Here is a 16,664-nt window from a genome sequence, read left to right on the forward strand (position 1 = left end):
GACATCAGCACCACACCAAGGCCTGTGCTGCTAGAAAAAGCTCAGGTGCATTACATCGGGCGCCGTGCTGTTGATTGAAGCCCTCTACACTTCATTGGCCACTGTGCTAGCAGAAGCCCTCTGCGAGCAAGCCACCAGGACCTGAGCTTCTGGCTGGAGCCTTACATGCCATCCTAGGTTTGTGCAGCCTATTTAATTCAGCATCAACAATCATTGTGTCTTTTGGACAATGGCTTTCTTAATAACTTTACTTTACTTATTGGATCTGGGGGACTTTGGGATACTCAATTTTCCCCATTCTGCGAGACATGGTCCCCAGAGCTACATGCGTCACTGCTCCTGTGCATCCTATACAATTTTCAATGTATTTGGAACAGGACATGAATTTATCATTTGACCTACACAAAGATTTACCTCACCTCACGGTACGGTTTGGTGATGTCACCGTAAAATCCAGCGTCATAACTTTAACATTGAACAAATCCGGTCCGCACAGGCTCAGGGACAGACTTCATCCTTTTACTTTAACCCTGAAACATGAAGCTGTCGCTCATAATGAGACAGGAGCTCAGCTTTCAGCGTCACAGCTGGAACAACAGCAGCTGACATGAAAGAAACACCAGACCCCCACCGTGCCTGGTCCGGTACCATGGGGGTCTGGTGTTTCTTTCATGTCAGCTGAGAGTAAGAAATCAAGGCTACGTCCACACGTACACGGGTATTTTTGAAAACGGAGATTTTCTGTTTTCGTTCTTTTTTTTTTTTTTTGTCCCGTTTGGATCTTTAGCATCAGAATTGTTGTCTTGAGGCCAAGAAAGATGCCAAGCGGATTTATTTTACCAAGTGGATCATCATGGCCTTGCCATATTGGTCCATTTGATTTACCTTTATAATAATTATGAATTTATTTTATTTTCAGTTGCTACAAACGGGACAGACATGACTGTGGGATAGGACAGGGAGAGAGAATGAAAGAAAGAGAGGGAGAGAAAGAAAACCAGAGGGGAGAAGAGACGGTGAGAAGGGGGGGAAGAAAGAAAAAAAACAAAACACCTGGATCACCTGTATGGAGAAAAAAACAGAGGAGACAGCAAACAACAAAGAGCAACATAATAAGAAAAAAGCACCATCACAATAAACTAGCTAGTCATAGATATCAATAGTTACTAAATAATAGACGATATTGTTCAGCACGCAAGATAGACAGCGCACAGTGTGCTTTGAGGCAGCAGCCAAGAAAGCTGTAGTCCGCGTCTGTGAATACCCGTGTGTACACCTGTGTGCATACCTGTGTGGATCAGCATGCTTGCATTCCAAAGGTTTCTCCATGTAATGATCTGCTAGGGAGTGTGGGGGGGCCACAGCCCCGTCCTCCAGGGTGTGAAGCAGGTATGGAGGAGATCAAAACTCCAGACATCCAGAGGCCCCCAGAACACAAGAGACCAAGGAAGACCCACAGAGGGGCTTCACTCCACATCAGCCGCTTTGCTAAAGCACCGGCATCGCCACATAAGGACGCTGTCATCAACTACGTTGATTGGCTGCATATATACGAATCGCATCATTGGCTGGACTGTGGGATGAGGTGGCATCGTTCTAAACACATACGAGAGCAGCCAGTCTCTGACTCACACTGCAAAACTGAATTGTTGAAGTTTTAATTTTAATTTCAATTCAGGTTCTATATATATATATATTTGTGCGCAGCGCAGATTTCCTGTGCACAGAGACGTGCCAGCAGCGCGCGATTGCGCACCTGCACAGCGTCGAGGGAACACTGGTCGTAAGACTGTCATTCATTTCCCACCATATGTTAAAATTCTGTACATCAGGGTTGAGATTTTCACCAGATTTCATATTGAATGTTTGCGTTCATTCACAGCACAGAGACCAAACTGGCAGCCTGTCAGTGTCTGACATTTATAGTTGTCACATGAGCAAATGCGCCTACCTTCAAGTATCTGTCATTCAACTGAAACCATTTTATTGGAATTTCTTTCATTCATGTATTAGTCACATTGTTTTATTGTGAAAAGCTTTGGTGCCACTGGGTTTAGCATGTTTGCCTCACAGCCGATTCACGCAGCTGAACAGATGGTATCTGGGAAACAGGAGCATCCACACAGGAACACTCAGCAGGTGTTGTTGTTTTTTTAAAGGATGTTACCTCCCACGCATCATTGTCCGCATTTATTAAATGCAAACTTCCATCACACCGTCCTGCTGCACACTCCTCCAACGGCTGAGGCAAGAAACATGAGAAGTAAAACCCTCAAGCGCTTTCCTTGTTCCTCTACAAATGCCTCATCATATTGCACTGAGGTGCAACAAACTACAAACTTCACGGGACCTTTGAAGGTGCGGCAAAAGGATGTTCTGAACATCTGGTTTGGGATTACATTAATGGCAGTAACGTTCAAATTTATGAGTTAAACTTACAATTTTTAAAAAACAGCCATCAATGAAACACAAATAGCATTTCTTCAGTTGCCTCCAACAACTGGACTTTATTAGTGCTGATAAACAGTGCAGAATAGTCAAATTCATTAGTCTATTTAAATTACTATCAATTTTACATGTCTGTTAATGTACATTGCTGCTAAACCATTATTAAAATGCGTAACTCTTTTCCTCATAATTCAGACCATCCATTTTCATCGACTTATCCTTGATAATGTTAACGTAAAGACACTTTACGAGGAGCTTCAGATCGTGTAAAGTCCAGTGCTTCTTTATCTGCTGTTATTCTGCTGGAAAAAATGCTATTTCGTTGCTTAAAATGATGATTTCTGGTCTTTTCCAGAGGTTATCATTGCATTTCTCGGGCAAAAGGCGTGGCTTCATCAAAGAAGTCCAGTCACAAACTAGGTAGGAGTTTCTCAGCTGTGCAGCAAAGGTACATCTGCCTTTGATTGACGTGTCATCCACCAATAAAAATCCAGAGTGCCACTTCATGATAGTCCAGTTTGTGAGGGCGGGCTGAGACGCTTTGTCAGCAGTGACGTCTCGCTATGTGCGGCGTGGCCCCAGGAGAGTAAATGGTTGCTCACACAAAAATACACATTCAGAGTCTGAGCGACAAAGTTTTTAGTTTTATGTTTAAATGAAAAACAATGACACTGCAGAGTGTTACACATGAGCTGTTTGTTTTGTTGCATATGTAATTGGTCTTTTATTTTGGAAAATCGTTTGGGACGGAAGAGGTTTTAGTGAAACCCAGCTGAAGGGCTCAGGTGGGTAAACCACATGCTGAGCTTTTTACGTGTCATTATGCAGGTGAGTAGAAGTGTACAGCCACGCTTTCATTTTGCACGCAATAGCAATAGTTGCCCAACATTAGTCTAAATAAGTCTCATCATATATTGCAGGTAGAGCAGTCACTGTGTGTGTGTGTGTGTGTGTGTGTGTGTGTGTGTGTGTGTGTGTGTGTGTGTGAGCGCCCTCCACTTGCATCTCTCATAATATGTATTTGACCTTTTCCCAGAGGGATCCCTCTGAGAAGGATGCTGGGTTTGGAGACACACACAGTCTAAAGAAGCTTTATTTAAAACCACTGCAGCACAGGTGAACACCTCCACCCTCCCTGTGAGCTCAGGTGGACGTGTGAGTTAAAGGTTCCTCTGAGAGCATCACACTGAGCAGATCCAGCTGTCCTCTGAGGACGTGTTACACACGGCTTTTTGCTGATCTGAGGCCAGTCTGCAGACACAGCCAGGAGCTGAGCTCTGATTGGTCCTCTCTGACAGTGGGATGATGATGATGCTCAGTGTGAAGCTCACAGAGGGTCGCATGAACATACATGATGCTGAGCCACTAACATGCAGACACAGGTAAAAGTAAAACAGCGGATGGGTCATGTGATCAATGAAGAAGAAACTGAGAGGACAACGCTCCATCGTTAGTTCATACATGAGAGACAGCTTCAGCTGTTACACTGAGCTTCCTGTTTCACATCCATGGAGAAGGACGAGCTGACGGCAGCCTCCTCTTCATCATCTCCAGCTTCATCACATCAGACTGGCTGACTGTTCAGTGGATGAGATTCTGCAACGTTCTTCTTTCTGTGGACAGACAGACACAGACTGAGCTCTGGACTCCGAGTCCAAACTGCACCTGCAGGTCCTCTGGTGTCCAGCAGAGGACCTGCAGGTGCAGTTTGGACACAAAGGTGTGTCCATGGTGTGCATGGACACACCTTTGCTCAGCCTTCAGTACAGTTAATAAACTCAGCAACTTGGGACTCAGGAGATTGTTCTCCAGTCCACACCAGTAACACCATTATAAATGTGCTGATGACACCACCATCACAGGACTGATGGACAACAGCGATGATTCAGCATCTGAAGCGATGGTGTGACGACAACAACCTGCATCTGAACACAGCCGAGACCAAGGACACGATAATCCACTTCAGCAGAACAAAGGATCTGAGCACTCCACCCTCTACATTGATGGAGGAGGTAGAAAGGGTGGAGAGCTTCAAGTTCCTCGGAGTCCACATCTCGGCCGACCTCACCTGGTCCACAAACATCTCCCACCAGGTAGGGAAAGCACAACAAAGGCTGCACTTCCTCAGGAAACTACGTCAGGTCCAGTTACCCCAGAGCTCCACCATGAAGAGCCTTCTGACCTCCTGCTGCACACTCTGCTTCAACTGCTGCACCGTGGAGGACAAGAGGAAACTGCAGCGGGTGGTGAGGGCAGCAGAGCGGCCGATCGGCACCTCACTGACCCCCCCCAGAGACACCGCCCCCCCTTCCCTCTGATAAACGCTGCAGGGCCATCAGGACGAAGACAAACGGACTCAACAGAAGCTTTTACCCACAGGCTGCCCGCCCTGCAGCCTGATTGGAGGATAACTCTACATCAACACTCATGGACATCACACCTCATTTATACATCATATCTGTACTTACACTATAATGCCACCAACATATGCACTGTGTTTGTTACAGAAGCACCCCCCCCCTACTCACAGAGGCCGAATCATTCAGTCAAAAGTGTCATCAAACAGATGAATCACAAATGTGGACTCACTCTTTAGACACACGAAATGAAGGCAAGCGCTTGGCCGCCTTGTTGCGTCCCCCGACTGCAGCTCTAACGGTCGTCATCAGGGGCTCTGCAGAAGAGAAACACAGCAGTGAAGCTAACGAAGCCTCAGACTGAGGGTCATGTTGTCATGTGATGGTGGGTCAGTGGGTCAGAGGTGTCTCTCACTGCTGGATGACAGTTACCCAGCATGCCTCTGGGCTCACACGTGTGTGCAGAAGCATGTTAAAGATGATCCCTGCAGTCAGCACTCTCACAGTAAAAGGCTTCAGTATGAAACTTCATGCAGGAGCTGACATCAGCAGCTGCTGCCAGCTCACACTCTCACTGACCTTTGACCAGGAGCGGCACTAGCTTGAGTTTCATGGTGTTCACAGCCCTGTCGTGGAGGATGCAGAGGTAAACACCTCCATCTGCACAAACGGGGTTCCTCAGGGTCAGGCTGAGGTCAACTTCAGGCCGATTCAGCTGGTCGGTCTTCTCCTCCTTGGGCGGGAATGACTCCATCTCGGCGCGCTCTCTGTAATCTGTGTGCTGTTGGTCACGTTTGATCTGACCGTTCTCAAACACGCACACCTTCTTGTTTTCATGCGTCACAAAGATCCACTCCACTTTGACGACCTCACCCAGACAGCATGTGTGTGTGTAGGGCAGCAGGACAGACGGCGCCCCCTCCGTCACCTCCAGTGGTGTCAGCTGACCCACTGTGGGCGGAGCACAGGGACAGACTGAACCACAGCACGGGCAACAGGTTTAACCAGCTGCTTCTCCACCCGTGACCATCACATGAACAGCCTGTTACCATGGCAACATATCATAATAGTAATAAACTGACGAATGATTTCAGTTTGTAATCTGATAACAATAAATAACTTATAATAATTTAACAATAATGCAGCTTTGGTTTTACTCTGACTGTGCTTTTATTTTGAAACATCAGGGGTTGTGTCCATGGAAACAGTAGCTCATGCATACTAACGCTGCTGTTGGTTGGACCTGGCTACCGCATCACCTCCACCTCACCACCTAACAGCCAATCAGCTACTGGTTGATGATGTCATTCAGGCTGATTGGACGTACAGGAGCCGACAGGTGCGTGTGGAGGTCAAAGGTCACAGACTAGTTGCAGTCACACACAGCCTCACCTGTCATGAGCTTCTCTCTTTGTGTCACGCAATACAGGAGGAAGAAAACGACAGCACCGAGGAGAACCACAGGAACCAGGACAGCGGAGAGGACTATGGGCCAGACAGGCGGCGGAGGACGTTCTGTAAGGAACAAAAAGAAGCAGAACATCATCCTGTACGACCTCTGACCTCTGATCATGTTCTTCTATTTGACCTTCTAGCTGAGCGCTGCTGAACCACACAGACCTGTTTAACCAGTCAGTGACCAGCGTCTGTGCTGCTGATGGTTCTTCATCACTAAACAGAACATGAAGCAGCACAGACGGCCTCTGTCTGTGACTCCATCCTCTCTGGACCTGACCTTTGACCTCATCAGGGTCAGATCCACAGCTGGAGTGAGGGGTCTGAAGCTCCGTGACTAATGAGGTCACACAGACTGTTCATCAGCATCCACCTTGTGTAACACAAGGCGGATGTTGATGTCAGCGATGACATACTCGTTAAGGTTTCCATGGAAACACAAACCTGCGTAAGTCTCTTCTGTGTAACTGAACGTGTTCACATACGTGAAATATTTCATGTTGCTGAACTTTATCTTTCTGAATGCGTGTGATATGATTCAGTGTGACCTTTGACCTGAACCTGCAGCACTGACCTTTGACCTTCAGCTGGACTTCAGTCCTCTGCTGGTCCGCTCCATGTTTGCGGGTGACACAGGCGTAGGTCCCACTGTCGGTGAACGTGGGCTTCCTCAGAGTGAGGCTGAGGTCTCTGGTCTGCAGGGCGTCGGCGGACATTGATGTTCGGTTGGAGTAACGCGCGTTTTGGTTGATGAGGTCTCCAGTCTGCAGGGCGTCGGCGGACATTGATGTTCGGTTGGAGTAACGCGTGTTTTGGTTGAGAAGATCATCTTTTCCCTCCACGATGGCGTGAACGATCGCAGAAGACAGATCTTCGCGTTTCCACACGACTGCATGATCCTTAGGAACAACCATGTTACAGGGTAGCAGGACAGACTCCTCCCCCTCAAACACCTCCACCCCTGATGCATGCTGGGACACTGAGGACACAAACACAAGTTTAATCAGTGTGGTTTCCATGGTAACCTGACAGCGTGAGCAGGTGAACAGTTACCTGCAGCTGAGCGTGGGGCTGAGAGGAGGAGATGTCAGGAGTTCGTGAACACGTCTGAGCCACAATCACAAACACGACATGTTTCAGAAAGACTTCCTGTGTGTGTGTGGGACAAACCGTGTGCACTGATGGCAATCTGTTTGTGTCTCTGTGTAGACTCAGTTAGTAAACTGTGCACCCACATCTGTTACACCTGCAGATGTTCTGTCTGCTGGAACATCTGGAGCATAGCTGATGTTCTGCAGGCTGTGAACAGAAGCCCCGACACCTGCTGGCAGCTGCAGCTCCACCCTCCTCCTGTCACAGCAAACTGCACAGAGGGGAGGAGCTGCTGAGGTCAGCACGTCAAACAGATGTGCAGCGCAGACACACACACAGCAGCAGCTCCAGATGTTTGATGAAGCGCAACTCCATCAGCTTCCTGCCACAGCAGTGGCTCACACTGCGAGTTCCGCCCAAACATGGCGCCCACAGGACATAACGTAAATCACCAAGAGCAGCTGTGTGTGTGTGTGTGTGTGTGTGTGTCTGTTACACAGAGAGCAGTGTGTGTATGTAATCTGCTCTGAGCCTCGCGCGTTGGTGACGTGTGTACAGATATGATCAGAGAAACGAGGCGCGGTCACGATAGCGGCGCGTTAAAAAACTTTGCGCGTTTACGTTCGTATTTACGGCTCCGTGTGTGGACGCAAACGGGGAATTCATGGTGCGTTTAAGTACCGTTCGTACGTATGTACGTATGTTTAGCAGTAAAGCTTCTCTTCCAACTGTATCTCTAGTAAATGGACAACACTCACAAATATTGATAATAATGCTGATAATCATAACCACTGTTTGTCCCACTCACAACTTTGATTAACTGGAAATTGTCTTGTAGCAGGTTAAGGTAACGACATGTTAGCATAAAATCATTCAACAGAAACCAAAAAATTATCAACAAGTACAGATACTGTCAGTAAACTTCAGCTTTCTAATAAATATATGATCCTTATTCCAGTAAAATATTTAAGCTGTGTGGCATCAGGAGATGGATTAACTTTGTTATAGCTTTATTATTGTTTGTTATTATTTTGAAAACAGCATCTAATCCCTCAGTATGGACGCTGTTATATGAACAGTACCGACAGACTTATACAGCTTAAAAATAAAGGAAGAAGCTACTCTCAGCTTCTTCCTCACCACAGCACTGCATGTTTGATCTACACAGGATGATTTTCTCGATGCAAAGCCAGGATAGGTTCGTGTCTCTGCCTGGAACTGACGCAGTGACGTTTTATTAACCGCTACATCGGTAGAAGGCTGATTTTCAAAATAAGAGCAAATGAAGAAAACATCGCCTTTTTGAAATCTCCATAGATATCTGGGTTTACGGGGTGCACTCAAATGCACCACAAAGTCGCCCTTTTTACCGTACTACGCGATATAGATGCCCAAGCACTTTTTAAGACTCGTTAGCTCCCAGCTCCGCGGTGACAAAGGGCGGAAATCTTACCGAGAGCGAGGATCACAAACAGCGCACACATCTTCATCTTCATCTTCATCATGAATCCAGCTGATCGCCTTTAATCTCTCTGAACTAACCCCGCGGCCACATCGCGCTCCTCCGTCTCTCCGCTGACGCACTGCTAACTAAGAAGTAGTTTTTCTACTTACACCGGAAGCGAATCTGAGCCATCGGAGCGTCAAATGACACTTTCAAAATAAAAGAACGCAGTTTCAGTGGGAGAAACATTTCTGACCTTGTCGAGGCTTGATTCGTTTGGCCAGAGTCAGGTGATCAGTGACAGCCTTCATTTAGAACACAGTCAGGGATTCAGTGGGAAGTGAATCATTCCTGGGATCTGTGGAGTGTTTTGATGGTGACAGAGTCACTGATCATTCTGCTGAAGCCAGCGAGGCAGAGAGGAGCTTCTGTCATGCATTTTCAGTATTTCGAGCTGACTTTGTTCAGGTGGGCTTGCCAGCTTTGTTGTTCACTTTTGTTTTGTGTGTCTATATGTGAAGAAAATGTCTGAACAAAACAAAAATCAGCTTTTCACAATATAAATATCATTAAATAACTTTAGAAACACAATTTAATAAAATAAAATATATATTTTATTTTTTTAAATAAGCTTAAAATGTTATTCTACAAAATGTGCAGCAATTCAATGTGTTTATTCTTTTTTATCTGGCAGTCTGTGGGAGCCAGGAAGATCGTACATCGTCTTCTGTTCATGTGAGAGGATTTCCTCTGAGGCAGGAGAAATTGTCTCCAAGAAAAGAAACTCCGCCATCGCACAGTGGAACAAATTCTTTTCTTAAATAAAAATGAAATAGGGTTACCTTAAAGGCGTCATGTTTTTACTTTACAAGTTTTAAAGTGTTTTCCTTTTCCGGTTCACGATCAGTTCGACCCCCAGGCCAAAAATGTGTAGAAGGAAGTTGGCCTAATATCACATTTATAAACATACCTGTCCAGCTGTCCAGTGATTAATTGCAGAAGCACCTCGCAGCAGAAGCATACTCCATAATGTGTTGTACATTATGTGGATATTATATGTGTTTTTATCTATTGTATTTACCAACATCAAGAAGTCACAAGCAAAGAAAGACCACAGCACGGTGCACGTTTCAACAGCAACGTTTATCAATCAGATTTATTTATTAAACAAATAAACATAACAATTCGCACAACGGTGACGCGACATCAGGCAGGATTGTGACCTCCACTCTGTAGAGTGGGAGGTCACAGTGAAGCAGATTCAAGCTGCGCTTCATATTGTTGGCCACCAGAGGTCACCAGAGAGGCCTGTGCTGAAACGCTTTGAGCAATGAACCGGTGTTAAGAACAAGCTTCAAAGCTTCAGAAAGCTTCATGTGGCCATCACTACAGCCAGCAGAGAGACTAGGTGCAGGTTTAACAAAAACGCCTTTATTTGGGCTGCACAACAACACTACGATAAACTAACAAAGACGTAAACTGGGACAGCTAAACGCAACGGTGTGAAGTACAAAGAAAAACAAAGAAAGAAACAAATAACACAAAAAAATCTGAAACTAGGAACCGGTGGCACAAAAACACCTGGGATGACATGCAGGACGATAAACAGACAACCGGAGAAGGAAAAGAGGGAAACGCACTGAAAATACTCATGAACAGGAACACAGCAACATGGCTGCGATTAATCACATGTGACAAGGCGGGCAAGAGAGCAAAGCTGAGGGCACTGACATGAAACACCGACTGTCAAAGTAAAACAGGAAATACAAGACAGACACAGACTTGACCCTGGAGCACGGAAACATGACTGGAGGAGAAGTGAGGCACAAGAGCAGAACAGAAAGCAGGAACACCAAGTGTAGGACGACAAAACCATAATACAAAGAACGAAACTGCAGCCAAATACACAAAACACTGGGTAACAAACCCAGGACAACTTCCACTAATGTTGTGTTACACATAATTTCTTCTTATGCGCACATGGCCTTTCAGTCAGTCCATGAAAACAAAACTATGATGTCCAAAGCAAACAGCAGGAGAATGTCTCCAAACAGGCCTTGAAATAAAATTGTGGAATGTGTGTGAATATACAGCTCTGTGTGAAATGTGTCTGTGAGTACTCTGATCCAGTTACATGATGAACATGTAGTTGCTGCTGTCTGCACCTCTGTCTGTGTCCTCGCTGGCAGGAGAGTGGATAATAATGACTTTAAGGCTAAAACATCTACAACTGTCACAGTGGATTTTTAAACACACAAGATGAAATATGTTCTTTCAGCAGACAAATCCACAGCATGCTAACATTTCACATAAAAGAACAAAGGCTCGTCACATAAAAAACTGACTGTAATGTCATAGCTCATACAGGTGGTGTCTGAGGGGTCCAACACTTGGGTCATCTTCAGTGGTTCATGTGCTTTCTCTGAGTTTTGGGAAGGTGGGCAGACCCGTGTGGGAACACTTGTTTTCTAACGAAAACACCAGAAACCAAACAAACCCCTGTGGGTGAAGGACACCTGTGTTCACATTTAGGACAGAGAAGATGGTTTGAAAGAGGAGTGAAAGAAGCCATCTATATGCACTGTGAAAGGCCCCGCCCTCCGTTCAAAGAGGGCGGGGCCTTTCACAGTGCACAGTGCACAAAACTTTAGGATTAACAATAGGCGTGCGGTTTATTAGGGCTGATGAAAAGACATGAACAAAATGAATGCAAAACCAAGCATGAACCTAAACCGGGTTAAATTTTGACACACAAACAAACAACGTGGAGCAATCGCACACAGACGGTTTGTTACAGCGGGTGGGAAGGGCCAGCTTTACTTAGCCTCAGATTTTTACAGTTAGATGTAACAGATGTAACTTCCACTTTTGATTAAGATCTCTCCGTCTGCATATTTCTTAGGCGTCTTTATTAAGCTCTTATTTATAAATGTCTACACTTCTTCTACTTCTGCTTCCATCGGTTTGCATTTTAAACTTCCAGCCTTTCAGGTTGTTACGAACAGTTATATTTCTAACATTTCGTGATGTAAGTGAACCGCGCTGCTTTTTTATTGTCTGTGTGATGGAATGAGTTAAGACACGAGTTATTAGAACAATTCTAAATGACAGTGTGATGGCCATAGCACTTTATGAGGGTCAAATGTGTTAAGGATGATGTTTCTCAATGTAAAATTGCAAAGAGCTTTTGGATAGGACACAACGTTTTATAAACAGTTACCTCAGAACCAGCTGAACCTGCTGATATTCAAGCTGAAGAAAATCAAAAGGTTTTTTTTGTTGTTGCTCCACAGATTAAAGAAAAATATGTTTAACAATTCAACAAGACCTTCAACACATGTACATTCAGATTTTGGAACTGTCACGGTTCGGCATGGCAAACCGTGGGAGGTGTGGGGAAGGAGGACCCAGGCGCGGTGCTCAGTGTACAAGCAGTGCGTTTATTTACAGTGTATGGTACAAAACAAGAATAAATCCCCGTGCTGTCGTGTCTCTCCGTGAATAGTCCGTGTCTCAGCACCCCTCGTGCTGGCTGCTGTCTGGCGCTCCACACTTCTCCTGGGGACACAATAGACGCAGCCGTCAGGACACATATAACCACACACTAACTAAGCTCAACTGGATGACTAACGTGGAGTCTCATGCAATGATCCCGCGTCGGTGGGAGCTCCAAGACTCTCCTAAGTAGCTCCCCCGACGAGACCTGATCAGCGGCAGGTGTGTAGCTTCGGGTGTGGCCAGTCCCCTAGCCGGGCAACACCCACCAGGCCTGAAGGCGCCTGTAACCCAGTGTACATACACACCTGCACCCATATACACACACACACTCACATCTACAAGCATGGAGAAGAACAGCAGCAACACTGTTGTGTTTACATACACTGCTAAGATGGTGAAGGGTTGCTTACAAGGGGGACTGAATATGAACATATACTCAGTTACCAGTAGGGGGCTCTGACACTAAGAATGATGGAAGGAGAGAAGAAGTGAAGTGTATGGTGAGATGTAAAATGGCGAGCTACTGCTGAATATATACGTTCCATTACAAACCAAGCCGTCTCCGTTCTTCTGTCGAAACACCACAAATTGGCGACGAGGATGAGTGCATCAGTTCCGAGTCCACCATCTTTTCTTCCACATGTGGGTGAGCCGCCGATTCCATTTACTACATGGCGGAAAATATTCGACAATTACATGCTAGTAATCAATGCCACGGGAGACGCATGGCCGGATGCTAGGAAACGCGCTGTTTTGCTACACTGCTTGGGCCCGGAGGGACAGCGGTTATTCTACACGTTACCGGAGCAAGGTGATACATATGCTGACGCCATGAGCGCACTGGAGAAGCACTTTGTGCCGAAAGTGAATGTCGTGGCGTGCCGTCATACATTCAGACAGCGTATTCAACGAGCGGATGAGACTGTTTCTCAGTATGTGGTGGCTCTGAGAGCGTTAGCTTCATCTTGTAACTTTGGACAAATGGAAAGTGAAATGATAAGAGATCAGTTGATCTCCAATGCTCATCTCAGCGTTGTGAAAGACAAACTGTTACTGGAGGATGAACTCACACTGGATAAGGCTCTAACTATTGCGAGCCAGGTAGAAGCAGCAGTCAAAAACGCTACTCTACTCTCCACACCCGGCTCGTGTCCGACCGCGCCTGTTCAGACAGTCGACGCGGCAAATTCCCACTCTCACCAGAGGAGAGGACCTCGCCCCGCTAAAGGCTGCACTCCAGACCAACGCAAACGGGGAGGTTCAAAGCAGCGGAAGTGCTTCAGGTGTGGTTCTCACAAGCACTTAGCTAATGATAAAAACTGCCCGGCTGCTTCTTCAAAATGCAATAACTGCGGGAAAAAGGGACATTTTGCCAAGGTATGTAAGTCGTCAGTCAGTGAAGTGAGAGAAGTAGTGGTGCCAGAATTGGCAATACTGTGCGTGCAAGATGCTAAAATGATGGCAGCTATTCAAGATAAGCTTACCTGCACGGTCGACATTGAAACTGTACAAGGTGGCTCTAAGACAGTAGAGCTGATAGTAGACACTGGAGCTTCTGTGTCTATTCTGCCAGAAACTATCTACAGACAGTATTTTGCAGACTGTTCACTGGTGCGACCTAAAGTCAAACTAGTTACTTATGCTAAAGATGAGTTGGCTGTGATGGGTTGTCTGCCTGCATCAGTTGCACTGCATGCACAGAATGAAAAAGTTCCTGCTTCCTTCTACATTGTCAAAGCTGGTTCCCCGCTATTAGGCCTCGACCTCATTAGAGCACTGAACGTCTGCATCGTCGGAGGCAAAGTGGACCGTATTCAGGATGAAACTGCAGATGAGCCGGATTCGTCTAACCAGAAGTCTGCTGTGTACAATGTTGATCCTATTCCACCAGCTCAACTTGGATGTGTTAAAGGGTTCATTCATAAAGTACTGGTAAACAACAATGTGCGGCCTGTACGCCAAAAGCTGAGACGCCTGCCATTAAGTGTACGTACAGAGGTGTCAGCAGAACTCTCTCGCTTACTCAAAGCTGGCATAATTGAAAGGATCGATGCAGCTGAGTGGGTGAGTCCTTTGGTCGTGGCCAGAAAGCGCAAAAGGGAGTTGAGACTGTGTGTTGACCTTCGTGAACCCAATAAGAGCATTATTGCTGACTGCCATCCTCTTCCTCATATGGAGGATCTGTTTTCTGACTTGGCAGGTGCCACTCACTACAGCCAGATTGACCTCAGCTCAGCATACCACCAATTACCTTTGCATCCGGAGAGCCGCAAGCTGACTGCTTTCATCACTCATGAGGGACTGTTTCAGTTCACACGTGTCCCATTTGGCCTAGCATCAGCACCTTCGGCGTTCCAGAAAATGATGCAAATGGTCCTGAAAGATCTGCCTGGTGTTCGCAACTACTTGGATGACATCATCGTCTACGGAACATCAAAGGAGGTGCATGATGCACGCCTGCAAGCTGTTCTCCAACGTCTCAGAGATGTCGGCCTGCAGATTAATGCTGGGAAAAGTTCCTTCTGCCAGTCACACATCACATTCCTGGGCCATGTAATCTCAAAGGAAGGCCTACGTCCAAGCCAACATCACCTGACTGCTATTGCCGAGGCTCCTGCTCCGAAGGATATGGCTGCATTGCGCTCGTTCCTGGGTTTGTCATCCTGGTTCAGTAAATTTATTCCAGATTATGCTACACTGGTGGAGCCACTGCGACAGTTGCTGAAAACAGACATGAAAGTTGAACTCCAGTGGAACGAGGCAGCGCATGAGAGCTTCAGTAACCTGAAAAAACTCCTTCTGGAAAGTCCCGCACTTGCCGTCTATGACCCTGACTTACCTGCTTTTATCACCACAGACGCATCAGACTATGGGCTAGGCGCTGTGTTGACACAGTTACACCCAGATCAAGTGGAGCGGGTTGTGGCGTTCGCCTCCCGAACACTGTCTCCTGCTGAAAGAAAGTACTCCACCACAGAAAAGGAGGCGTTAGCCTGTGTCTGGGCGGTGGAAAGGTGGCGTACATATGTATGGGGCCGCAGATTCACGCTTCGTACTGACCACCAAGCTCTTACTACCCTTCTCAGCACCAAAGGTATGAACAGAGCGGACATGAGAATCGCACGATGGTCTGCAAGGCTGATGTGTTTTCAGTATGATGTGCAGTACCGTCCTGGTGTTCAGAATCTCATCGCAGACTACCTCTCACGGGTTCCCCTGCCGTACTCCAGCACTGACATTGATGCTGAAAAAGACCTTCTCTTGGAGATAGCTGAAGTTTCTCCTCTCTTGACAGCGACACCGTTGACGGATTTTAAAGCTGAATGTGAGGACTGCCCTGACCTTTCTCTGCTGCGACAGGTTATCCGCTCAGGCTGGCCTAGGGTGAAAAGGTCTCTCCCACCTGAGATACAGCCGTATTTCCTGGTGCGACATGAACTTGCTGTGGAATCACCGTTGGTTTTCCGGGGGACACGTCTGGTGGTCCCAAGGTCCCTGCGGGAAAAGGTGATATGTCTCGCACACGAAGGTCACCAGGGCATAGTTCGCACAAAGCAGCGGCTCAGAGAGCTTTACTGGTGGCCATGCATGGATACTCACGTCCATGCGATTCTGTCATCGTGCTCAGTCTGTCAATTGTGTGACAAAACGGCCAAAACTGCTCCTACTCCCTTACAGCCGGTTCAGTTTCCAGATGGTCCCTTTCAGCATGTGGCCGTTGACATTGTTGGACCTTTTGACCGCGGGTCGCAGGACTGCAGGTTTGCCATCACACTGGTCGATTACTTCAGCAAATGGCCAGAAGTAGCCTTTACTTCATCAGCTACTACAGACACTGTGATTAGGTTCTTGTCTTCAGTTTTTTCACGGGAGGGAAACCCTTGTGAGCTTACCACAGATAATGGACCACAATTCACTTCATCTGCCTTTGCTGATTTCCTGAAGGAAAGGGGCATCAAGCACATCAGAACAAGTGTGTATCACCCTCAAGCGAACGGGTGTGTTGAAAGATTCAACAGAGTGCTGAAGGACTGTGTTCAGGCTGCACAGGTGTCCCAGAAGCTGTGGAAGCCCGCCGTGACAGAGATGCTACAGAATTACCGTGCTACAGCTCATGCAACGACTGGAGCAGCTCCGTTCCAGCTTCTCAGAGGGAGACCCATGAGAACAAAGCTAAATGTCCTGCCGTTTCCCAAAGACACAGGGCAGTATGACCAATGCAGGGCCAGAGTCTCTCACCAGCAAAGTAAGAGTAAACGCTACACTGATGCAAAGAGGGGGGCAAAACCTCCCCAGCTTGTGGTCGGTGACAGGGTGCGGATACGTAAACCTTTCCGAGTGGGGAAGGGAGAGAGACAGTTCACTGATCC

The 16,664-nt window shown here is 46.8% G+C and overlaps 1 protein-coding gene across 7 annotated transcripts; it reads right to left on the minus strand.

Moving 5' to 3' along the window:
* Window positions 1-3,063: 3,063 nt before the first annotated feature.
* LOC120742271 lies at window positions 3,064-8,982 on the minus strand. 7 transcript variants are annotated; one of them, XR_005697832.1, is made up of 7 exons: window positions 8,806-8,980; window positions 6,835-7,239; window positions 6,198-6,320; window positions 5,385-5,756; window positions 5,038-5,122; window positions 4,517-4,662; window positions 3,064-4,061 (listed from the first exon to the last, which is right to left on the minus strand). XR_005697832.1 is itself a non-coding variant. In XM_040045509.1 (7 exons), exons 1-7 carry the CDS (start codon window positions 8,855-8,857, stop codon window positions 4,596-4,598), a joined length of 1,035 nt encoding a protein of 344 aa, XP_039901443.1. In that variant the 5' UTR covers window positions 8,858-8,980; the 3' UTR covers window positions 3,064-4,595. The 7 variants fall into 7 exon arrangements, 6 of the variants coding, with proteins under 6 accessions (XP_039901443.1, XP_039901442.1, XP_039901439.1 ...); XM_040045509.1 differs by having other exon boundaries at window positions 3,064-4,662; window positions 6,835-6,980; window positions 7,050-7,239; XM_040045508.1 differs by having other exon boundaries at window positions 3,064-4,662; window positions 6,835-6,951; window positions 7,021-7,239.
* Window positions 8,983-16,664: the final 7,682 nt, after the last annotated feature.

The sequence above is a fragment of the Simochromis diagramma genome, unplaced genomic scaffold, assembly GCF_900408965.1.
Source record: "Simochromis diagramma unplaced genomic scaffold, fSimDia1.1 OVJJ01000079.1, whole genome shotgun sequence".
Taxonomy (NCBI): domain Eukaryota; kingdom Metazoa; phylum Chordata; class Actinopteri; order Cichliformes; family Cichlidae; genus Simochromis; species Simochromis diagramma.